This window comes from Carlito syrichta, unplaced genomic scaffold (genome assembly GCF_000164805.1).
Source record: "Carlito syrichta isolate Samal-C Ts95f unplaced genomic scaffold, Tarsius_syrichta-2.0.1 Scaffold142875, whole genome shotgun sequence".
Lineage (NCBI taxonomy): Eukaryota > Metazoa > Chordata > Mammalia > Primates > Tarsiidae > Carlito > Carlito syrichta.
The window spans coordinates 43,199-68,180 of record NW_007086971.1 but is presented as its reverse complement, the minus strand read 5'-3'; the positions used below and the strand labels follow the sequence as shown (position 1 = coordinate 68,180).

The following is a 24,982-nucleotide window of genomic DNA, read 5'->3' as shown; positions in this document are numbered from 1 at the left end:
GCTGGAAGCCATGAGCAAAGAACTCAAGATGGGGAGTCTGGGCAAGGAGTCCTTTCAACCTAAGAGAAGACAAGGTTGAAGACAAGGTCAGCACATATTCCCTTAGAAATTGATATTAGGCCAGGCGCAGTGGCTCAAGCCTGTAATCCCAGCACTTTGGGAGGCGGAGGCAAGAGAATTGCCTGAGTCCAGGGAGTAGAGACCAGCCTGGGCAACTTGGTGAGGCCTCATCTCTACAATAAATCAAAAAATTATCCGGGCATGGTGGCACATGCCTGTAGTTCCAGCCACTTAGGAGACTAAGGCAGAAGGATCGCCTGAGCCCAGCAAGTTGAGGTTGCAGTGGCCATGAGCATGTCACTGCACTCCAGCCTGGGCAGCAGTGAGACTCCAACTCAAAAAGAAAAAAAAAAAGAAATTGGTCTTTTGTTTCCATAGTGGGCAGGTCTGTTGCCCTTCCTAAGTATAGTAACCCATATAGGGTGACAAGCCCAGATCCTTTCGAGGGACTGTCCTGATTCGAAGAAGGGCCATAGGGAAGTACTTAATCTAAAGTAACTTAGTTTCTAGCATTAATTTGGTTAAATGTTTTTTAAGGGTCTGATTCATTCTTTCTACTCATCCTGAGAATGGAGAATACCAAGGTGTATAAAAGTACCATCATACCCGGAATGCCCCCATTACCCCTTGTAACACCCTTGAGAGAAAGCGACTCCCATTATCTGAATCAATATTTTCTATTAAGCCAAACCTAGGAATCACCTGTTCCAAAAGTACCCTTATTACTGACCCGACTATTGCAGTCGTTAAAGGGTAGGCTTCCACCCAATCAGTGAGATAGTCAACAATTACTGGTAAATATTTGAGCCTTCTAACCTTTGGCATTTCAGTAGTCAATTTGGATACTCTGGAATGGCCTCAGTTCTGGGGGTCTCCCTGCTTTCATTGATTTCCCAATAATTTTCTTGTTTATTTTCTGACAGACTATACATCCTCTACAAACATGTTTGGTAATGGTGTAAATGCCCACACACTCATAGGTTTTTGTTTTTGTTTTGGTTGGAGTCTCACTCTGTTGCCCGGACTGGAGTGCAGTGGACGCTCCCAGCCACTGCAGCCTCGACCTGCTGGGCTCGGGCAATCCTTCGGCCTCAGCCTTCCAAGTAGCTGGAACTTCAGGCGTGCACTACCACGTCCGGCTAATTTTTTGATTTATTGTAGAGATGAGGGCTCGTCAAGTTGCCCAGGTGGGTCTCGAACCCGCGGACTCAGGCAATCCACTCACCTCAGCCTCCCAAAGCGCAGAATTACAGGCTGAGCCACCAAGCCCGGCTCACTCACAGGTTTTTAAAAGCACATCGTACATTGCCTGAGATCCCCAGTGGCTTCCCTTGTGTAATATGGACATTAGCTCTCTCACAATTGGTTTACTGACCATCTCTCTCCCATCTGGGAGACACCATCTCCCCTCATTTGTGGAAGCCCCTAATTCTCCCATCCCTTTTATTTCTTCTTCAGTGAACTGTGGTCTCACAGTGACAACAGGTATGTTGGGAGTGAGGTTCAGGAGTTTAGCCTCACTTTTTTTGCTTTTAAATTTATTGTAGAGGCGAGGTCTCACCAAGTTGCCCAGGCTGGTCTCAAACCTCTGGGCTGAGGCAATCCTCCCACCTCAGCCTCCCAAAGTGTTGGGATTATATGCTTAAGCCACCATGCCCAGTTAGCCTCACTTTCTAAGGCGGTTTCTTTAGCTACTTCATCAGCAAGTCTATTTTGCCAACTGCCTCAAAGGAGCCCCCTTTCTGATGACCAATGATATGTGTTATTGCTATTTCAGCGGGGAGCAGCAAGTTTTCTAAAACCTCTTTAACCAATCCTCCATAGACCAGTTCCCTTCCCTTGCTATTTATGAGACCTCTTTCTGCCCAAAGGTGTGGACTACTCCAAAGACATATTTAGAATCTGCATAGATAGTGCCCTTTATCTACAAGCAATTTCAGAGCCATTAAGGGCGAACAATTCACAAGTTTGTGCAGACCATTTATTAGGCAACCTTCCCTTCTCACAGGTAGACAACTGGTCTCCATCATTAATGGCATAGCTGCTATGTCTTTTGCCTTCAATTGCTCTGGAGGACCCATCTATGAATGGTTTAATATCCTCATGCAGTGGCATCTCCCCCAAATCTAATCTGACTTTGGTTTGGTATGCAGTAATGTCCAGGCAATGATGACCTAATTTCTCTTGACTTAAGAAGTCAGCCAGAGGCCGAGCGCAGTGGTTCATGCCTGTAATACCAGTACTTTGGGAGGTGGAGGCAAGAAAATTGCCTGACCCCGGGAGTTCAAGACCAGCCTGGGCAACATGGCGAGACCTCATCTCACCAATAAATCAAAAAATTAGCTGGGCGTGGTGGCACACACCTGTGGCTCCAGCTACTTGGAAGGTTGAGGCAGAAGGATCACCTGAGCCCAGCGGGTCAAGGCTGCAGTGGCCGTGAGCGTGCCACTGCACTCCAGCCTGGGCGACAGAGTGAGACGCCTACTAAAAAAAATAAATAAAGTTACTCAGTTTATGATATTCTGTTACAGCAACACACATGAATTCCAACAGCCTCTAAAGCAGGAAACATGAAGACGGCACAGCACCCACCACACTCTCATGAGAGCAGATGACAACACCGGCAAGGATCCCAGTGGATTCTGGACCAGAAATGAACTGACCCCAGCAGTGATTCCCACACCTACACAAATGGCCTCCACCTCTAGATGGCACCACATGTATCTCTTTTCTCCCAGACATCTCTATCTGGATACCCCAAGAGCACCTCAGCCTGTCCAAACATGCAATATCCTCCCATGCTATCCCAGAAGCCCTGGGTCTAAATACAGCACTTCTGGCCCTTATAGACTTGACCTTGGCTTACCATGCTACCATCGTCCCCAGATGCCCAAATTCAAAATCTCAGGAACAATTTTGACTAGTTCCTCACGCCCGTATTTACTCTCCCCCCTAAATATCAGGTGATGTTGCTTCCCCCACCCCTACCCCAACTATAGCTGATCCTGACGTTCTGCCACTTGGATCACATGTATATAGATGTATGTTAAAAACACACATCCGGGCCGGGCGCAATGGCTCATGACTATTATCCCAGCACTTTGGGAGGCTGAGGTGAGAGGATTTCCTGAAGCCACAGGGTCATAACCAGCCTGGTCAACATGGCGAGACCTCATCTCAACAATACATCAAAAAATTAGCCAGGCATGGTGGCACATACCTGTAGTTCCACCTGCTTGGAAGGCTGAGGCAGAGGGATCACCAGAGCCCAGCAGATTGTGGCTCATGTTTGTAATCCCAGCACTTTGGGAGGCGGAATTGGGAGGATTGCTTGCATTCAGGAGTTAGAGACTTGCCTGGGCAACAGAGCAAAAAAAAAAAGAAAAGATGCCCACAGGCCATGTATGGATTGCTGAATGAAAACAAGCTCCAGCTAGGCTTGGTGGCTCATGTCTGAAATCTCAGCACTTTAGGAGGCTGAGGCAAGAGGACTGCCTGAGCCCAGGGGTTCGAGACCAGCGTGGGCAACTAGGCGAGACCTCGTCTGTACAATAAATACAAAGATTAGCCGGTTGTAGTGGAACATGCCCGTGGTTCCAGCTACTTGGAAGGCTGTGGTGGAAGGATTGTCTGAGCCCAGCAAGTCGAGGCTTCAGGGGCCACGAGCATACCACTGCACTCCAGATTGGGTAACAGAGTGTAACTCTGACTCAAAACAAAACAAACAGAAAACAAGCTCCATGCTGAGCCCTTAGCATAAACTACCATCTTCAAACATCATAACTACTCTGAGACAAGTGTTATTAGCCAGCTCCAGAGAGAAACTAAGGATCAGAGAGGCTAAGGACTAGCCCAAGGTGACACAGCATTTCTGGGGCAGAGTCAGCATGTGATACTACTCAGGAATGCTAGTTGGACTCTACATTTATGATCTTAACACTTTATTTTTTTTTGAGACAAGATCTCACTCTGTCATCCAAGCTGGAATGCAGTGGTGTGATGATAGGTTACTGTAGCCTTGGACTCTTGGGTTCAAGCAATCCTCCCATCTCTACCTCCCCAGTAGCTGGGATTACAGACAACCATCGCCAGGCCTGGCTAATTTTGTGTATTTTTTTTGTAGAGACAGGGCCTTGCCTTGTTATTCAACCTGGTTTCTAACTCCTAGCCTCTCACTTCAGCCACCCAAAGTGCTGAGATGATAGGTGTGAGCCACCATATCTTGGCCCTGATCTTAACACTTCCCTGTACTTTTCATTATTACAATAGATTTCTAAGTCATCTTGTCCGCCACAATGACCTTCCTAATTGTGAGAGATAAGGACAACCCTCTTCAGTTTCCTCATTAAAACACAGCAGGGAGCCCAGGCTCCATGGCTCATCCTGTAATCCCAGCACTTTGGGAGGCTGAGGCAAGTGGATTGCCTGAGCCCACCAGCTCGAGACCAGCCCGGGCAACTTGGTGAGACCTCGTCTCTACAACAAAATAAAAAATAGCCAGGCATGGTAGCACATATCTGTAGTTCCAGGCTACCCAGAAGACTGAGGCAGAAGGATCGCTGGAGCCCAGAAAGTCGACGCTGGAGTGGCTGTATGTGTGCATGCCACTGCACTCCAGCCTGGGCAAAGGAGTGAGACTCCAACTCAAAAAAAAAAAAAAATGGCATGGAGACTCAGAGATCAGTGAAGTGAAGCTGCTCTTTCAATATCACTCTTGCAAGAACAGGTGTCTCTCTGGTGAGCAAGTACACCAAGGCGGTCACAGCAAGCGTATGTGTGTCCTACAGTGCAAATCCCTCCTCTGGTTCCTCATTGGTTGAGTAAACAGAGGTCATATTCTTTCCCAGAGGTTGCCTAGATTACATGCTTGATTGGTTTAGAAAGTCACCTACTGTACATATTACATGTTGCTTGCTTCAGGAAGTCACCTATTTTACATATTTGACATCACAGGTAGGCCTGAGTTTGATTGGATCCTGCCAATTCTCAAATAAAAGGCCCACCAAAAAGAACATGAAGAACCAAGAAGTGAGACAGACACCATTTTGAAAATGAATCACCCATTTTGTTTCTTACACGAATGATTTTTCTAAAACATGTATCTACCCAATTGTGTCATTCCCTCTGTGCTTAAAAACCTCTAAAGGGTCTCCACTGCCTAATACAGCACAGGTTAAAACTTTTTTTCCCGCCAGGTGCCATGGATCATGCCTGTAATCCCAGCACTTTGGGAGGTGGAAGCAAGAGGATTGTCTGAGCTCAGGGGTTCAAGACCTACATGGCAAGACCTAGCCTCTACAATAAATAAATAAATAAATAAGCCAGGCAAGACAGCGTATGCCTGTGGTTCCAGCTACTTGGAAGTCTGAGGCAGAAGGATCGCCTAAGCCCAGCAGGTCGAGGCTGCGGTGGCCATAAGCACGTCACTGCACTGCAGTCTGGGTGACAGAGTGAGACTCCGACTCAGGAAAAAAAATTATTTTCCCAACAATAAAAGACACTTATGGGCTGGTTCCATCTATTTTTTGGCTTTGTTTCCATCACTCCTGACAAATCTTCTGACACATGTCTGTTATTTCCCCAATATTTGCATATATTCTTTCTTGTGCCTGAAATGGTCTTTGTCTGCCAAGCAAATTCCTGCATCCTACAAGATCCAGCTTAAAAATGGGCCTTGTAACAATGAATGCATAGTGATAAAAAAAAAAAACAATTAAAACAGTAGTTGCTTGTGGAGAAGGGCTGCAAGGAATGAGAGGGAGTGAGAGGGAATGAAAGAAGGGACCCCGAGAATCTTAGGATTGACTTAGCTTTTTTTCAGTTGTATGTTAAAAACATATGTTCGGGAGTGGTGGCTCACATTTGTAATCCCAGCTCTTTGGGAGGAAGAGTCAGGAAGATTGCTTGAGCCCGGGAGTTAGAGACTAGCCTGGACAACAGAGTCAGATCCTGTCTCTATTTTTTTAAAAAAGTGAAAAGAAAAAAGATGCCCACGCTAGCCATTCTGCCCTAGAGCTGCCAATTTTGCTTAAGCTTTACCCCTGATGAGCTTTGCTAAGCAGTCTGCATTCCCTCCACATTCTTCCTACCCTATAACCACTCATCACCTTTCCCGAAGTTGGCTCCCAGGACCAGATTCCCAGGGTCAGGCCTTTGAATTCGTGATTACTCAAACCCTGAGCATGTCCAGTCCTCCTAATAATCTTTCTTCCAGGCATTCATATCAATACTTGTTATCAGTTGTCCATGACAATCTCGAGCCCACCACCAGGAAGCATCTGTATATCACCCAACCCTGACAACCTCCAGTCAGTCACCCGAGGTCACGAGATGCACCTGGTAATGTCAAAATCCAAGACTTATATGGCTGCTCTCAACATCAAAGAATGTAGCTCCAGACACTCCTTTTCCAGGTCCCTCTGGGCCCTAAATCTCCTTGTCCAAAGGGCCTTAAATATACCCAGTTCTCAGACCCTCGGAGCCATACTCGCCTGAGTGCCAGCCCCCTTTCCATCTGTGAAAGATGGATAATAAACTTTACTTCCTTCTTTGCTGCAATCTTGCATTATTCCCACAGCACCAGCCCACCTTTTCTCAGTTTACCCTTTCAGGGAACTTCCTGGGGTGGTAGTAAGGTTCTGAATTATGCCAGGAAAGTTACGCATTCAGTGGGAAAACTCATCAAACGATACATATAAGATCTGTGCAGCTCACTCTAAACCTTACTTTAACAGAAACAAGTAGTGAACTCCAGTTAATCATATGTATGCACCAGTGTGTAGGGGTGATGGGAGGACTGCAACTTACTCTGAATGTATCAAAAATAGTAAGACAAATTGAAGGATGGATAAAGGAACATAAGATAAATCAATTTTAATAAGATCACAACTATAGAATCTAGGTGGTGAGTGTACGGTTGTTCACTGTGAAATTGTTCAGGTTTCTTATGTGTTTGGGAGGTAATTAGGTGATGAAGACTTCCCTCGTGAAAGGGATTAGAGTCCTTATGAAAGAGACCCCAGACAGCTGCCTTGTCCTCCCATCATGTGAAGAGAGGAGGCGCCATCTACCAACCAGGAAGTAGGTCCTTACCAGACTCCAAATCTGCCACTGCTTCACCTTCAACTTCTCACACTCCAGAACTGTGAGAAACACATTTCTTTTTTTTCAGTCATCCAGACACTCACGGCCACCATAGCCTAGACCTGCTGTGCTCGGCAATCCTTCTGCCTCAGCTTAACAAGTAGTTGGAACTACAGGCAAGCACCACCACGCCCAGCTAATTTTTTTTATTTATAGTAGAGATGAGGTCTCGCTAAGTTGCCCAGGCTGGTCTTGAACTCCTGAGCTCAGGCAATCCTCTCTCCTTCGCTTCCCAAAGTGCTGGAATTACAGACATGAGCCACTACACCCGGCTAAGAAATACATTTCTATTTATTGCTTCCATAAGACAGGTCTGGGAAATGTGTACGTAAGCCATCAGCTTGGGAGCATGATAAAATAGCAGAATACCCAGTGGCACTCCAAGACTTCTGATCCGGTTTCTCTGGGGCGAGGCCCAAGTGATTCTGATATAGGTAAATCTATGTTTCGCCTTTGAGAGAAAATGCTGTCAAATGAGTAAGAAACAAAACAAAAAAAACAAGCGAACAAACAAAAAAAGCTAGTGTTCCTAATGCCAAACAAACAAAAAACAAGAAAGCAAGACCAGCATTATCAACACCCAAGAACACATTTGTGGGAGATTTTTCTTAGCCCTGTTTCCTTACAGAATCTTTTAAAAGCCCTCTCTCCTAAAAGCGTGTATGCTATGTTTGACTGTGAGCTTTGGCCCCTTTCTGTTTGTGGGAAGTGAATAATAAACTTTGTTTCCTTCTTTTTTGCAGATCTTCTTTATTTCCGCTTCCCTGGCCTACCTTGCCTCAGTTTACCCTTACACTCAGTTTATAGTATTTTGTTACAGCAGCCGGAAGAATAGACTAAGACACTGACCGTGTGAGCTGGAGACATTCCTTGTACTCTACGCGATTCTCCAAGTCCTCAGAGAGACTGCGATCTAGAACAGAGGGGAAGAGGGATGAAGAAGTAGAATCCCCAGGGCAAAGTCTAAAGGGGACCCCTGGACCTCGACAGCGCTGAGAAGGGATAGTGAGGTAAGCCCCTCTCGGGTTGAGGGAGATATTAGGGAAGAGAGGCAAGGATGATTTCCCGGGTCTAGAAAAGGGGAGGGAGGAGAGAGGGTAAACATAGGGCAGGGGTGGCAGTGAGAGGTACCCCCAAGATCTGGAGGCCTTGGCGCTCAGGGATCCCAGGATCTAGAGGTGGGGTCGGAGAAGTAAGGGGGGAGAGGGCTTAAGGAAGTCCGGGAGCCCCCATGGAATAGGGATCCTGAAGGTGAATTCTTGGGACTCTGAGGATCTAAGGCCGGCGAAGGGCAGTGAAAGGAAGGGGTTGGTCCTAAGCGGCAAATGGGCAACAGGGCTCCTCGGCGGGCCCAGGGGACGCCTGAGCGGGATTCTCCCCTCAACCCGTGACCCCCTCCCTTCCTAGCTCCGTTCAGCACCTCCAAGCCCGGGCTGAGTCTCCCGGACGACGGCGAGACCACCTCGCAGGAGCGCGGACAAAGACCATAACAAAATTTATTCAAGAACGCGCGGAAAGGCGCTAGCCAATCAGAGGGAGAGAGCGAAGCTGACTCTCAGAAGAACAGCCAATCAAAGAGCGAGGGTGCTGGCGTGCGGACTTCCACGGGGGGGGGACTCAGAGGCTACGCGAATTTCTGGCTAATCAGAGCTAAAGGTGATGGCCCACGCTACCTTACGTCACAGGAGTGGGCGGGGCTCTCCGACAAATCGGACGCCTCGCTGGCCATGACGTAGGAGTTGATTGGTTCGTTTCCAGAACTTGCCTGTCAATTTTGCAAGCCGAGCAAAGGGCATTTCCTTAGCGACACAAGATCCCGCCTCCCCTCTCCTAGCGCGGCGGGAGGGCGTGGTGGAAGGCAGAAAGGAGGTGGGAGGGAGGGCCTTAAAGGACCAGGTACGTGGTAAGCGAAGAGGTCAGACTCCTGGTTTCCAAGCGGCGTCGGACCCTAATCGCAGTAACAGGAGAAGCAATAAAAAAGCAAGCTAGAAACAATCCTATTACTCTAGAATTGAGCAGGGAACACTATCTCGCGAAGAAACAAACTCAGAAAGCCTAAGCAGCTTGCTGAGGTCACGCTTTTAAGTACCGGAGCGGGGACTGCAACCCTACGAGCATCCGAGACAGAGATTTGGGTTCTCATCAGAGTCGTCAGGAAGGAAAAGAAAGTCAATTCTCTTAAAAAAATATCCTACTCTGGCCACTCAGTGCCACCAGCATCGTCCAGCACAGGGCGACCCTAGTACCCGAGATTTCTCGTCCTTAAAATGGAATGATGTGAACTCCTTGCAAGAAATATCATATTCAGGTGGGCGCCGAGGCTCACGCCTGAAATCCCAGCACTTTGGGAGGCCGAAGCAGGAGGATTTGCTTGAGGCCAGGAGTTCAAAACCAGCCTGGGCAACATAGCGTGACCCAATCTCCAGTCTCTCCTCCCACCAAAAAATTTTATTTTCATTTTTATGTATTTATTTTTTGGAGCTGGGGTCTCACTCTGTCGCCCAGGCTGGAGTGCAGTGACATATTCACGTCCACTGTAGCCTCAACCTGCTGGGCTCAGGTGATCCTTCTGCCTCAGCCTTCCAAGTAGCTGGAACCACAGGTACGCACTACCATGCCCAACTACTTTTTTGATTTCTTGTTTTGTTTTGTTTTTTTGAGTTGGGGTCTCACTCTGTCACCCAGTCTGGAGTGCAAGAACACGCTCCCGGCCACCGCAGCCTCAACCTTCTGGGCTCTGGCGATCCTTCTGCCTCTGTTTTCCAAGTAACTGGAACTATTGGGGCACACTACCACGCCCAGCCAATTTTTTTTTTTTTTTTTTAATGTATTGTAGAGATGAGGTCTCACCAAATTGCCCAGGCTGGTATGGAACCCCTGGACTCAGGCAATCCTCTCGCCTCAGCCTCCCAAAAGTACTGGGATTACAGGCTTGAGCCTCCACACCTAGCCAAAAAAATTTTTTTAAGTTAGCCAGACATGTGACGTTTGCCTGTAGACCCAGCAACTTGGGAGGCAGAAGAATACCTTGAGGCCAGGAGTTTGAGGCTGCAAAGAGCTATGATCACACCACTGAACTCTAGCCTGGGTGACAGAAACAAAGAACATCCGTGTAAAAACTGATTAAATCCAAATAAAAGTGTGGAGTTTACTTTATGGTCTTGTGGGTTTCTTAGTTGTGACAAATGTACCATGACAACATTAAGATGGTAACATTAGGGGAAGTTGAGTCAGGAGTAACAGGGGAACGCTATTATTTGTGTAACTTCCCTGTAAATATAAAAGTATTCCAAAAAAGACCGGGCGCAATGGCTCACGCCTATAATTCCAGCACTTTGGGAGACCGAGGTGAGAGGATTGCCTGAACCTACAGATTTGACACCAGCCTGGGCAACTTGGGGAGACCTCATTTCTACAATAAATCAAAAAATTAGCCGGGCTTGGTGTTGCGTGCCTGTATTTTCAGCTATTTGGAAGGCTGAGACAAAAGAATCACCTGAGCCCAGCAGGTCGAGGCTACCGTGGCCATGAGTGTGCTACTGCACTCCAGCCTGGGTGACAGAGGGAGACTAGAACTCAAAAAAAAAAAAAAGTATTCCAAAATAAAATGTTTATTTAAAAAAAAAAAGGCCTATCCCAAGAGCTATCCCTCTTCTTTTGAGGCAGGTTATTCAGTGCAGGTTAGACATAGATAAGTTTCTCATAGGCAGTTTAAATTAAAGTAAGGTAAACATTCAGGTATCTTGTTTATGGGTACATGACCTTCACCCTTCCAACCAGGCATGCAAGACCCAGCCAGACCCCACCACCTTGTGGGCTGGAATGTGGATCCACCAGTGCAGGAATCACAGAAATAACAGGGAATTACCCAAAACATAGACATTATCTTCCAAAAAAAGCCCAAATCTGGTTAGGCCATAACTTTCATTATTTAGACAGTTCTTGTACTTTAGAAGGTAGAGAGATGGTCATCAGAACTCGTGACCCAATACCTGCTTGTGATTTACTTAATCATCATTGAAAAATTATATAAAGCTTATTGTGAAATGCAAGCACATGCTCTCTCTTAAGGCACCCACCTTCCTCAAGTGTGCCTTTTTCTTTCTAATAAATTATTATTATTTTTTTGAGTCGGATTTTCACTGTCACCCAGGTTGGAGTGCGGTGGCACGCTCACGGCCACCACAGCCTCCACCTGCTGGACTCAGGCAATCCTTCCACCTCAGCCTTCCAATTAGCTAAAACTACAGACTCACACCACCACACTCAGCTAAGTTATTATTATTATTATTATTTATTGTAAAGACGAGGTCTTGCCAAGTTTCCCAGGTTTGTCTTGAACCCCTGTATTCAGGCAATCCTCTTGCTTCTGCCTCCCAAAGTGCTGGGATGACAGGGGTGAGCTACCATACCTAGTGACACTTATTCTTATAGAAAATGTTCTGCTTATATCTTGTCTGTCTCCCTCACACCCACGCAAGTTTCCTGAGTGTCCAGAATGAATCTGTCTCCTCTCCAGTGCCTAACCTGGAGCCCTGCACACAGCAGACATCAAATGATTATTTCTTCAATTAATGAATGAAAGAATAATTGTTCCTCCGTAAAATACTACCACCAGTACCAACAAGAACAATAAGTAAGTCACATTTGTTCAGATGAATTGTTACTCGATATTCTGTTTACTACTTTTACACGTGATAGTTCGAGATCCTCACAAGAACGTGAATGGTAATATTAGCTCCATTTCTCAGATGGGGAAACTGAGGCATGGGACCTAGAAAGGCCTAAGGTCACAAAGCAAGTCAGAGGCAGAGACTCCCGGACCATCTATGTCCTCTGCCCTGGGGAGTGTCCAAATGTTCATATTTCCCTGCCTAACATGTCCCCTTAGTCCTCAAGAATCGCCTTGAGGGCACACAGGCAGGAAGAAAGAGACAGGAGGAGACTACGGACCCAGAGTCTTCTGAGGTAGGCCTGGACCCCTGGGTCTGAGGGAGGAGGGACTTGGGGTCTGGATTCCTAAGTCTCTGGGAGGTGGGGGCTGTGTCTTGCGAAGCGTGGGCGTTCAACAAGATCCAGGCCCGGCCCTACGCTCTTTCGGCGCCTCTGCGCCCGCCGCGAGCCACGCCCTTCTTGTGACCTGGCAAAAACCCAGCCCTCTTTCCTCCTCGGCCCCTCACCAATCTCCAGGTCCCTAGGAGGATTAGGGGAAGTTGCGAGAAGAATTCAGAGACCCCTGTGAAGATGGAACAGCAAAAGGACGAGGCTGAACCTGAAGGGTGAGAGAGACAAAGACCTCCTGACCGGGAGAGAAGGAGATAGAAAATCAGTTGAACAGAATTACAGAGTATCAGGGGGGAAAAGGCTCGGGTATCATTACATGGAAACAAAATCTTAGGTCCTGGGGACAGAGTTGAGTGAGATACTTAGAAACAGGAAGAGAGGTCGGGAGCTGGGGCTCATGCCTATAATCTCAGCACTTTGGAAGGCCAAGGTGAGAGGATTGCCTGAGCCCAGGGGTTCGAGACCAGCCTGGGCAACTTGGTGAGACCTCATCTCTACAGTAAATCACGAAAAATTAGCTGGGCATGGTGGCACACACCTGTGGTTTCAGCTACTTGGAAAGCTGAGGTGGAAGTATCACCCAGCAGGTCAAGGCTGCTGTGACTGTGAGCATGCCACTGCATTCCAGCCTGGGTGACAGAGTGAGATTACAACTCAAAAAAAAAAAAAAGATTTCTCCAGGCTTCTTGCCGTTCCTGGCATCTTCAAGTCTCATTCGTGAAAATATCTCTATTGGACAAACATCTGTAGCTGTCTCCCTATTTTTTTCTTTCTTTCAATCTGAAAATTTAAGGTTCAGAACAGGAAAATGATTTGCCCAAAGACATACCATACAGGAGGCAGGCTGGCATTTGAACTGAGTTATGTATGATGCTGAAGTTGATAGAAGGGTTGTCTGTTTCTCTGCAAAAAAACAAATGAGGGGAGACCTATAATCCCAGCACTTTGGAAGGCCGAGGTGAGAGGATTACCTGAACCCACAGGTTCAAAACCAGCCTGGGCAACTTGGGGAGACCTCATCTCTACAAATTTAAAAATTAGGCTGTGCTCAGTGGCTCAGCCTATAATCCCAGCACTTTGGGAGGTCAAAGCAAGTAGATTGCCTGAGCCCGTAGGTTCCAGACTCACCTGGGCAACTTGTCAAGACCTTGTCTCTATAATAAAATTTTTAAAAATTAGCCAGGTGTGGTAGCATGTGCCTATAGTTCCAGCTTCTTGGAAGGCTGAGGCAGAAGGATCTCCGCACCTCAGCAGGTCGAGGTTGTGGTGGCTGGGAGCGTGCCACTGCACTCCTGTCTGGGCAACAGAGTGAGACTCCAACTCAAAAAAAAAGAAACAAACGGGAAGGAGGGGGAGAAGGGAGGTAGAAAGAAGTAGATACAGGCCGGCCCCATGTCTCAAGCCTGTAATCCCAGCACTTTGGGAGGCCGAGGCAAGAAGATTGCCTAAGCCCAGGGGTTTGAAAACAGCCTGGGCTACACGGCGAGACCTCATCTTCACAATAAATAAATAAATTAGCGGGCCATAGTAGCGTGCGCCTGTGGTTCCAGCTACTTGGAAGGCTGAGGCGGAAGGATCGCCTGAGCCCAGCAGGTCGAAGCTGTGGTGGCCGTGAGCATGCCACTGCACTCCAGCCTGGGCAACAGAGGGAGACTCCAACTCAAAAATAAAAAATAAAAGAAGTAGACACAGAACAGAGGTTGGGGAGAGGGCGCCTCCTGCCCTCCTGTTAGAGTTACAGAGGCAATCAGGCAGGCAGTAGTAGGGAAAGACAGACCAAGATGGCGAGACACACTGACTTGTGTCCTTATTGTTTTAGGAACAGCTTGTCCCTGTCATCACCTGGGACTGAGCCGCTGCCCCCTGTGCCTCTCCCAGCCCTGCCACCCTGGCTCCCCGGCGCCCCAGACCCCGCCCACCTGGGCCTCCCTGAGAGCCTGGCCTCCGTGACCATCCCTGTCCGTCTGGACACCCTCTCCTGCCTCCTGCACAGTGCCCTCCTCGGGGCCTACACCCTGCAGCAGTCCTTGCCCTCCTCTTGTCCCTGCTGCCCCCCAGCATGCCACACCCACCCGGGCACAGCCAGGAGGCCTCCCAGGGGACGTGGGGAGTGGGATGTCCAAGGCAGGCCGGGCTGGGGCCAGGGCCGGGGCCGGGGCCGGGGCCGGGGCTGGGGCCAGCAGCGATGGAGCCCTTGGAAAGCTGAGCAGCCAGCAGCAGAGAGGGGCTATGCAGGGGGCCCTGGGGCTGGCCCCAGGACCCCACCGGTGGTGCCACCATCACCACCAGCACTGCCTGCCCAGGATGGGAAGAAGGACACCCAAGGTCTGGAGCCACCCTTGGACACGCCACCAGCTACTGAGGACTGGGAGACAGAGTACTAGGTCCCTGGAGAGCCAAGTACCCAGGACTCGGTCACCTGGGAGCATTTTTCCTGGAGCCCAGAGTGACCTTAGCCCTGTCATCAAAAGCCCCCCAAACCTCTGCCAGAAACATCCTGTTCCTGTCCTCCCCTGTCCTGGTGAATCTGACCTATGTTACCTGGCTTAGGATCTCAAGCCAGAAAAAAAACCCTAAACCTCAAACCTATGCTTGTTCCCTCGGTGGTCTCAACCCCGTTCCTAGCACCAACCCCAACTATAATCCTGACCTCATTCTCGACCCCAGGGCTCCTGCAACCCCAGCCACAGCCCCAAAGCCCCTCCTACGTGCCTCTCCAAACCCAGTCCCTTTCCCACTCTCAGTACCATATTCCCAAGCCTGTTGGTCCCCATTCCTGTCCCCAGTCCCCAAATTCCCACCTTCCCCCTCCTCATTCCCTGTGTACCTCAGCCGAACCCAGTTCTCCTTTTTAAAGTCATCCTGGACTCCAGTTCCCAACAGCCCATCTCCACCCTTAATCCCCACCCCCACTCCATGACACCACCCCACAAAAAACCATTGGTCCAACGTATCCTGACACCTAGGGCTCCTCCCCGCCACTCTTCCTGCCCTTCAGGTGGGAGACCCTGGTTAAACAATAAATGATGACTGTCCCTGTATCTCATGTGTCTGTGTCTGTTTGCACAGCTGGGGTGAACCCAGCAGGCGTCATGAGCAGGACAGGCAGCGAAAAGTCACTAGGGTCTGGGGGATAGTCACGGAGAGAGAGGCCAGTGAGCCGGGGGCTGGGGGAAGGGAGCCACTTGGACCCCTGCTTCAGCGAATTCCATCGAGGCCTCTGCCACCACTGCATTTCTGCCTGCTGGAAGCTGCTGGGCCATGGGGCTATTGTGTGGGAAGGCTTAAGGGATTTGGGGGACCCAAGGGGACAGAGAGGCCAGCGACCTGGCTCAGCTCAGTCTGCACAGAGGGGCCGCGGCAGAAGGAGGGCTCAGGGCAGGCTCTGCCGCTCAGGTAGGCACCAGGCATGGGTCCTGTAGTCCTCTCCTTCCCAGGACTCAGGGGTCTCTCTCCCAGGGGGCCTGGTGTCCCAGCCCCTATCCCCTTCCTCCCATGGGACTCAGGAATCCAGGCTCCCAGCGTATTTCTTGCTTGGAACCTGGAAGTCCAGCCCCCGCACCCTTCTCCCCCAGGACCGGGGGTCCAGGAACCCAGCCCCTCCTCCCGCTGATCCTTCTAGGTCCCCAGCCCTTCCTCCCTCAGGCCCAGGAGTCTGGGCCTCCAGTCTCCTCCTCCTCCTCCCCCGGGGACCCAGGTGTCCAGGAATCCAGTCCCTTCCTTTACCAAGACCCAGGAATCCAACTGCCAACTCCATTTTTCCCACTGCCCACAGGTCACCATGTACAGCTTCATGGGTGGTGGCCTCTTCTGTGCCTGGGTGGGGACCATCCTCCTGGTGGTGGCCACAGCGACAGACCACTGGATGCAGTACCGGCTGTCGGGGTCCTTCGCCCACCAGGGCCTGTGGCGGTACTGCCTAGGCAGCAAGTGCTACCTGCAGACTGAGAGCATCGGTGAGCCTCCCGGCTGGGGTCAAGCTGTGCCTGGGTCAGAGCGGGGTCCAAGGGGGGAAAACCCTGTGGCTCAGAGAGGGAAAAGGACCGGCCCAGGACATTCAGCATGGAAGGGGCAGAGCCGGGACTTTAGGGTTGTTTTCTAGTTGCAATTACCCGTGTGCTGGTTTGGAGGTTAAGCAAGCAGAGGTGGCATTTCCTAACATGTAAAAGGTGTCAGGCACAGCAGCTGGGGTTGGGGTTACCAGAACAGCATTTTTTTTAAAATTAGAGTCTCACTCTGTCGCCCAGACTGGAATGCAGTGGCATGCTTATGGCCACCGCAGCCACAACCTGCTGGGCTCAGATGATCCTTCTGCCTCAGCCTTCCAAGTAGCTTAATATGCTTAATATGCTATACATTATAATATATTATATATGTAGCACAAGATGTTATATATTAATTTATTATATAATTTATTCTGTAATATATTATACACAATATATTATATATTAGTTTATTAACATATATGGTATATTACACATATTATACATGATAGAGTATATGTTATCAATTTATTAATATATTATATTTTAGAGATTATAAATATCTTGTAATATACTATATGTCTCTGTGTATCTATCACTATCTCTATATGTATATGGCATGACATATAGTAGCAAAAAATACTTAATCCAGTACTTAGCAAATTTAGGGTCCATATTTCTTCTGTATTCCCCAGTACCTCATGTCATTTTTTTGGTCCACAGCAGATATTTAGAAAATGCTAGGCCGGGCGCAGTGGCTCATGCCTATAATCCCAGCACTTTGGGAGGCTGAGGTGAGAAGATTGCGTGAGCCCGAGGGGTCGAAACCAGCCTAGGCAACTTGGTGAGACCTCATCTCTACAATAAATTAAAAAATTAGCTGGGCATGGTGGCACGTGCCTGTGGTTCCAGCTACTTGGAAGGCTGAGGCAGAAGGATCACCTGAGCCCAGCTGGTCACAGCTGCAATGGCCGCAAGCATGCCACTACCCTCCAGCCTGGGTGACAAAGTGAGACTCCAACTCAAATAATAATAATAATATATATATATTAGATTAATAATTTATAACAGGATATCTTATACATTAATTATAAACTATATTAATAAGTTAATAATATATAATATATTGTGTGCTACTACTACTAATAGTACTCGTAATAATAACAACTGGCATTTATTGAGTGCTTACTATGTCCTCTGTGCTAGTCAAAGCACTTGACACGGATTAATACCCTTCCATCTCCCAACATCGCTAAGAGGATGGGTCCAGGGTATATATAACGCAGATATGCGGTTTGACCTCAAAGTTCCAACAGACTCTTGAGGAGATTGAAAGGAAGCACTCGATCTCACTGAGCCCTTGACTGACAGACATGTGCAGAAGAAGATCCAGGTCACTCCATCTCACTGAGCCAGTCCTGAGAGAGGGAACCCCATGCCTGTTTGCCGGCGGGTTAGACCAAGGCAGGGAGAAGTGGAAAGCCTTGCCCTGGCCCGCAAACTTCGGTGTCCAGACTGCCTGTCCTCACACATCCTTCTCATTTCGGCTGGTCTCCTTTGTGACACCACTAACATTCGTTCTGCTTCCGAAGGGGAGCTTCCCCAGGGGCAGCTCTGTGTCACCTCCATATCATATTGTCATAGAACAGGGGAGAGAGAGAGGCTTGGGGACAGTCTGCAGTTTATTTGACATTCTCACGACCACAAAACTGAAAACCTCAGGGCCATGCGTCACCCCAGTCGGCTCTGGGGTGTTTGTCACAGTGGCTGGCTCTCCTGGCTCACCAACTGTCATTTGTTCTCCAGAATCAGAGCAAGAGCCTTGACTTGCTTCCAGGAGCCAAGACCAACAGCAGATGCATTTTATTTGGTCTGCCGCTTTTTTTTCCCCTGAGTTGAACTCTCACTCTGTCACCCAAGCTGGAGTGCGGTGGCACGTTCACAGCCACCACAGTCTCGACCTACTGGGTTCAGTGATCCTTCCGCCTCAGCCTTCCACGTAGCTGGAACTACATTCATGCGCCATTCATCTAATTTTTTTGATTTATTGTAGAGATGAGGTCCCATCATGTTTCTCAAGCTGGTCTTAAACCCCTGGACTCAGGCAGTCCTCTTGCTTCTGCCTCACAAAGTACTGGGATGACAGGCGTGACCAGGCCTGCCTGGTGTTTTTAACATTTCTGAGCTCCTGGGTATTTACAAATCTGGAGGTTTTTACCTAAAAATCTGGACTTGAAGCTCTTTTTGAAAAAGAAAGCCAGGCACGGTGGCTCACGCCCATAATCCCAGCACTTTGGGAGGCTGAGATGAGAAGATTGCCTGAGCTCACGTGTTCAAGACCAGCCCTGGGAACTTGGTGAGACCTTATCTCTACAATTAAAAAAAAATTAGCTAGGCGTGGTGGCGCATGCTTGTAGTTCCAGCTACTTGGAAGGCTGAGACAGAAGGATCATCTGAACTCAGCACATTGAGACTGCAGTGGCTGTGAGCAGCATGCCACTGCACTCCAGTCTGGGCAACAGAATGAGACTCCTACTCAAAACAAAAAAAAAAAAAAGAAAAGAAAAAAATCACCAGGCACAGTGTCTCACGCCTGTCATCCCAGCACTTTGGGAGGCAGAGGCGAGAGGATTAACTGAGCTCAGGGGTTCAAGACCAGCCTGAACAACATGGCATGACCTCGTCTCTACAACAAATTAAAAAAAAAATCAGCTGAACATGGTGGCATATGCCTGTAGTTTCAGCTATTTTGGAAGGCTGAGACAGGAAGATCACCTGAATCCAGGAGGTCGAGGCTGTGGCAGCCGTGAGCGTGCCACTACACTCCAGTCTGGGTGACAGAGTGAGACTCCGATTCAAAAAAAAAAAAAGAAGAAATTCAAATTTTGCATACTCCCAGTACTTCAGTTATCTGGATATGAGCAACAGCTACCCTTCCCTTCAAATGGGGTTAACCAGTCATGGTCCCTTTGGAGACAGAAGCCACACAGTCATTTGAATAAAGAAGGTTTCTGTAAAGATGGAGCTGCCCCCACTGGGGCATGGTGGCTCGCGCCTGTCATCCCAGCCCTTTGGGAATCCGAGGCGGGAGGATCGCTTGAACCCAGGAATTCGAGACCAGCCTGGGCAACATAGCGAGACCTTGTTACTACAAAAAATCAAAAAATTAGCTAGCCGTGGTAGCGCTTGTAGTCTCAGGTACTCGGGAGGCAGGGACAGAAGGATTGCCTGAGTCCAGGAGGTAGAGGCTACAGTAAATGGTGATCGTGCCACTGCACTCTAGCCTGGGCATAGAGTGAGACCCCGACTCCAAAAATTAATTAGTTAATTAATTAAAGATGGACTCAATAAATATATAAATAAATATGGACCCCCCCAAAAATAATTAATTAATTAATTAATTAACTAAATAAATAAAGATGGAGCTGAGAGGCCATGCACTGACAATCCATATTGGAACAGATGTAACCAGTGCATCCCAGACTCCACCTCCCGCTTGCTGTCCTCCTGAAGATCCCTGTCCTTATGCTGTCCTCCTGAAGATCCCTGTCCTTACTTGCCGATGCACCCAGTCCTCAAAGGCATTTGCATTTTCCACTTCTAGCATAAACCATAGGAAAAAAATATACTGTAATATGCCCAGGAGTTCTCCAGATTTTAGATACCCAGAGACATCTGTATTATTAATTTTCTTTATTATTATTATCAACTTTTGTAGAGACAGAGTCTCTCTTTGTTGTCCAGGCTGGCCTACCTTCAATTCCTGGCCTCGAGTGATCCTCCTGCCTTGGCCTCCCAAACTGCTAAGATTACAGGTCAAGCCACTGCACCCGGCCTGTACTGTTTTCTAGAACTGCCATAGCAAAGTAACTCAGGCAGGTGTCTTAAATGACAAAAATGTATGGCCTTACAGTTCTGGAGGCCAGAAGTCCAAGATCAAAGTGTCGTAGGGTTGATTCCTTCTGGAGGCTGTGAGGAATCACCACCTATATCTTTTCCTTCCTGGCCTCTGGTGTTTTGCTGGCCATCTTTGGCTTGTAGATGTATTTCCCCCATTTCTACCTCCAACACACATGGTGTTCTTCCTGTGTGTGTGTTTGTGTCCAAATCTCCACTTTTTATAAGGACATTCTCTTTGTTTTTTGGTTTTGGTTTTTGAGTTGGCGTCTCACTCTGTTGCCCAGGCTGGGGTGCAGTGGTGCACTCACAGCCACTGCAGACTCAACCTGCTGGGCCCAGGTGATCCTTCTGCCTCAGCCTTCCAAGTAGCTGGAACTACAGGTGCGTGCCACCATGCCCAGCTAAATTTTTGATTTAGTGTAGAGACGAGGTCTCACCAGGTTACCCAAGCTGATCTCAAATCCCTAGGCTCAGACAATTCTCTTTTCTGACTCCCAAAACACTGGGATTACAGATGTGAGCCACTGCACCCAGCAAGAGCTGGGGTTTCAACTCCAGCTCTGCTTCTAACTGTGGAACCTCGGGCAAGTCACTTGACCTCTCTGACTCTCAATTCTTTACCTGAAAAATAAGGATAAAAATAGTACCTACATATAGCATGGGCTCTTGGAAGGAATATATAAGATCATACCTAGCTGGGCACGGTGGCTCACACCTGTCATCCCAGCAGTACTTTGGGAGGCAGAGGCAAGAAGATTGCTTGAGTCCAGGTATTCAAGACCAGCCTGGGTAACTTGGCAAGATCTAGTCTCTACAATAAATCAAAAAATTAGTGGGGTTTGGTGGTGCATGCCTGTAGTTCAAGCTACTTGGAAGGCTGAACTGGAATGATCGCCTGAGCTTAGCAGGATGAGGCTGTGATGGCTGTGAGCATGCCACTGCATTCCAGCCTGTGCTACAGAATGAGATTCCAACTTAAAAAAAAATCATACCTGTAAGTGAGCCTGGCACATATTTGGTGTTGCTAAATGGAGGATGAAATTATGACTGTGGTCCACACAGCGTCCCCTGAAGAGTCAGCCCTGAGCATAACATGAATGAGGAATGGTCCCCAGTACTCAACATTCATTCATTTACATGCTTCTGAGTACCTAGTCTATGCCAAGTGCTAGGTGGTAAGGATACAGCAGTGAAAGAGATAACAAGGCCATTGCCCTCACAGAGCTGGGAATTTAACTGGGAGAGACAAATATTACAAATGAGTTAAAGATATTTTCAGTTATGAGCAAGTGGTATAAAGGAAATGAAAGAGAAACATGAGACAGGGTAAAGAGTAATTAGCAGGAGGCTGTGAGGAATCAGCATTCATTACTCCCTTCATTCATTCAACAAACATTTCCCCAAGTCACAAACCAAACCCATGCTGGGGGTGCTGGTGACACAGAGTCAACCCAGTTCCTGTTCTCAGAACTGGAGGGGAAGACAGACACAAGAGTCACAATTCAGGGTAGGGGGTAAAGATGATGCCTGAAGGGTGGGGGAAGGCACCCCAGAGGAGAGGTTTTGGGAGCTGGGCTTTGGAGGACGAGTAGAAGTTGACCAGGTGAAGAAAAAGACATTTGCTGAGAAGTGAAAGGGGAGTTGGGTCAGGGATATGGGGAGGGGCAGGCAATTTTTGTTCTAGAGGTAGCAGCATCCCTCACTGAGAACAGGGGAGACTCGAGAGTGACTGAGGGTGCTCCCGCAGCGTACTGGAATGCCACCCGGGCCTTCATGATCCTGTCTGCCCTATGCGCCACCTCTGGCATCATCATGGGCATCCTGGCCTTCGCTCAGCAGCCTGCCTTCAGCCGCCTCTCCCGGCCCTTCTCTGCCGGCATCATGTTCTTCACCTCAAGTGAGTGGGCCCACCCTACTCCTGTTCCCCCACTCACTCCCATCTCTAACTCCAATCTGTTCCCAACCCCCGTTCTTATCCCCTTCTCTTCCTCATTCTGAGCTCCATTCCCACTCTAACCCCAATCCTTCACCCCCAAGATCAGCCTCATGACTATTTCTAATTCCAGCCTATTTCTAATTCCAGCCTATTCTGACACCAGTGAGTATACCACAGTTTATTTCTGGCACTAACTGCCCAGAATTAGTGTCAGACTCCACAGGTGAAGGGTGCAGTCCCTAATAAGACTGTCCCCCATCTCAGACATGACCTGCAAGTGGGATTGCTGGGCCACTCTTACTTTTGACCAACTGGCTACAAATTTGGGGGTTCTTTTTTTTTCAGTCGGAGTCTCACTCTGCCACCCAGGCTGGAGTGCAGTTGCATGCTCACGGCCACTGCAACCTTGACCTGCCAGGCTCTGGTGATCCTTCTGCCACCACGCCCAGCTGATGCTTTAATTTATTGTAGAGACTAGGGCTCACCAAGTTGCCTGGGCTGGTCTCAAACCCATGGGCTCAGGCAATCCTCTCACCTCAGCCAAAATGCTGAGATTACAGGTGTGAGCCTCTGTGCCCAATGGTGTCCAGAGTTTTTATTGGGGTTTCATTAAATGGCCATGATTGATTGAACACAATCTCCAGTTTCCCTCTGCTCCCCAGAGGTTGGGCTGATATCAAGTGACTCAGAGGTCCAACCTTCTCATCACATGGTTAGTCTTTCTGGTGACCAGTCCTCACCTAGAGTCAGCTCATTAACATAAACTCAGGTGTGGTCCAAGGGACTCAAGAATAGCAAAGACATTCCTGTTAGGCAGGAAATTCCAAGTATTTAGTCTCCCTTCCAGGAACCAGTGACAATGACCAGTCCATTTTTTTTTGAGTGAATAAGTAGGAATTTATTAGAGGATGGAAAAGCTCCTGGCAGCAAGAGGGGACCCAAAGATATTGCCCACAATTTTTTTTTTGTATTTTTTTTTTGAGTTGTAGTCTCACTCTGTTGTCCAGGCTGGAGTGCAGTGGCATGCTCACAGCACATTCACACCTGCCTTCCTCCTCAGCCTTCCAAGTAGCTGGAACCACAAGCCCATGCCACCATGTCTGGCTATTTTTTAGATTTATTGTAGAGACGAGGTCTTGTCAAGTTGCCCAGGCTGGCCTCAAACCCCTGGGCTCAGGCAATCCTCTCGCCTTGGCCTCCCAAAGCGCTGGGATTACAGGCATGAGCCACTGCACCCAGCAGGCTGATTTTTTAATTAAAAAATTTTTTTGGCAGGGCTCAAGCCCTTGTCTCTACAATAAATAAAAAATTAGCTGTGTGGTAGCATGCACCTGTAGTTCTGGTTCCTTGGAAGGCTGAGGCAGAAGGATCGCCAGAGCCCAGTGGGTCGAGGCTGTGGTGGCCGTGAGCGTGCCACTGCACTCCAGTCTGGCCGGCAGAGTGAGACCCTGACTTAAAAAACATTATTTTTTGGTAGAGATGGGATCTATATTGCCCAGCCTAGTCTCGAACTCCTGGGCTCAAGTGATCCTCATGCCTCAGCCTCCCAAAGTGCTAAGATCACAGGCATGAGCCACCGCATCCATCCCCTGCCCATCTCTAAATTTCCTCCATCCCGCCCATCCACATCCTCCTGCCCTCTCCTTCCAGCTCTTTTTGTCTTGTTGGCCTTGGGCATTTACACTGGAGTCACCGTCAGCTTCCTAGGCCGCCGCTTCGGGGACTGGCGCTTTTCCTGGTCTTACATCCTGGGCTGGGTGGCCCTGCTCATGACCTTCTTTGCAGGTATGGGGGGCCAAGGGGTTGGCAGGCTAGTGTCTGGGGAAGAGAGGGTGGCATTTCAGAGGATGAGATAACAGGTTCTCCCACAAGGATCCCACAGCACTGGGGTAGGAGGCATACACTAGGCCCTAGGAGTCTAGAGACTGTGGACACCTAGCAAGAAAGGAAGTGTGGTGTTAGGGTCTCTCAGGTTGGGAACAGGGGCTGGGTGAAGTTGGGGGGTCAACTGAGATCTTTTCTCATGCAGGAATTTTCTACATGTGTGCCTACCGGATGCATGAATGTCGGCGCCTGTCCACTCCTCGCTGACCCCAAATGTGTCCCCTGGCTTCATCTGGAAGTTAAAATGAGGTCACTGAAGAGGAGGGGGAGGGTCTAGAGACCTGAAATCCTGGTTCCTGGAGGCATGAGGGGGCTCAGTCCTGGACTCTGGGTGGGGGTGGGGGCTGGCTCCTGTGTCCTAAGTGGGAAGGAGGAAGGAATGGAACAGGAGGGGGAGTGGAGAAGACCCAAGTCCCCACCTGCCAGGCAGATTGTTAGAAAAATGGAATACCCATTAGAGCAACTTTTTGGGGGCTAATAAAACTGATATGAAACTACTAAAGCGTGGATCCTTGAGGGATTGGGGTAGACAGGAGCAGGTGTGAATGTGGTGGGTGTGAGGTGTGGAGGCTGTTTCATGGAGGCCCTACCTTCTCAGCTTCTGCAGAGATAGGAACAGAGGTAAGTCACACGGTCCCAGTCTAGGAGCTAACCACAGTTCAACTTCCAGGAAGTAGATGTGTATGATAATAGGACAAATGAAAAGATATCTGGAAAAAAAACAACCTCCATGCCCCCATCTCAGGTTGAAGCTTAGATTTGACCCTGCCCGGCCTCCTCTCCCCTCCATGGAGAGGGCCCTCCAACTCACACCCCAGAACTCTGAGCCTTAACCCCCTGTACCTGCCTCTTCACACACCTTTCATGACCGTGACCTTCTCTTCATTCATTCATTAGTTCACTCAATATACCGATGCCAACTGCCGTGAGGTTGACTGATGTCTACAGTAAGGTGAAAATATCCTACAGGGTTGATTCTTTTTTTTTTTTGAGTTGGAGTCTCACTCTGTCG

At 48.7% G+C, this 24,982-nt stretch overlaps 2 protein-coding genes across 2 annotated transcripts; both read left to right on the top strand.

Moving 5' to 3' along the window:
• The first annotated feature begins 12,447 nt into the window (after positions 1 to 12,447).
• CUNH19orf84 (chromosome unknown C19orf84 homolog) lies at positions 12,448 to 14,651 on the top strand. Its single transcript, XM_008049992.1, has 2 exons — positions 12,448 to 12,482; positions 14,087 to 14,651. Exons 1-2 carry the CDS (start codon positions 12,448 to 12,450, stop codon positions 14,649 to 14,651), a joined length of 600 nt encoding a protein of 199 aa, XP_008048183.1.
• Positions 14,652 to 15,626: 975 nt separating this feature from the next.
• Positions 15,627 to 24,467, top strand: LIM2 (lens intrinsic membrane protein 2). Its single transcript, XM_008049991.1, has 5 exons — positions 15,627 to 15,663; positions 16,043 to 16,223; positions 21,898 to 22,047; positions 23,737 to 23,871; positions 24,116 to 24,467. Exons 2-5 carry the CDS (start codon positions 16,049 to 16,051, stop codon positions 24,175 to 24,177), a joined length of 522 nt encoding a protein of 173 aa, XP_008048182.1. The 5' UTR covers positions 15,627 to 15,663; positions 16,043 to 16,048; the 3' UTR covers positions 24,178 to 24,467.
• The last annotated feature ends 515 nt before the right edge of the window (positions 24,468 to 24,982 follow it).

Excerpts from the sequence above, each read along its gene's own strand:
- CUNH19orf84 (XM_008049992.1), top strand. The coding sequence starts at position 12,448 with ATGGAACAGCAAAAGGACGAGGCTGAACCTGAAGG. Across the intron at positions 12,483-14,086 it reads GACGAGGCTGAACCTGAAGG|GAACAGCTTGTCCCTGTCAT; the intron begins GTGAGAGAGACA and ends TTATTGTTTTAG.
- LIM2 (XM_008049991.1), top strand. The coding sequence starts at position 16,049 with ATGTACAGCTTCATGGGTGGTGGCCTCTTCTGTGCCTGGGTGGGGACC. Across the intron at positions 16,224-21,897 it reads CCTGCAGACTGAGAGCATCG|CGTACTGGAATGCCACCCGG; the intron begins GTGAGCCTCCCG and ends GTGCTCCCGCAG. Across the intron at positions 23,872-24,115 it reads GCTCATGACCTTCTTTGCAG|GAATTTTCTACATGTGTGCC; the intron begins GTATGGGGGGCC and ends TTTCTCATGCAG.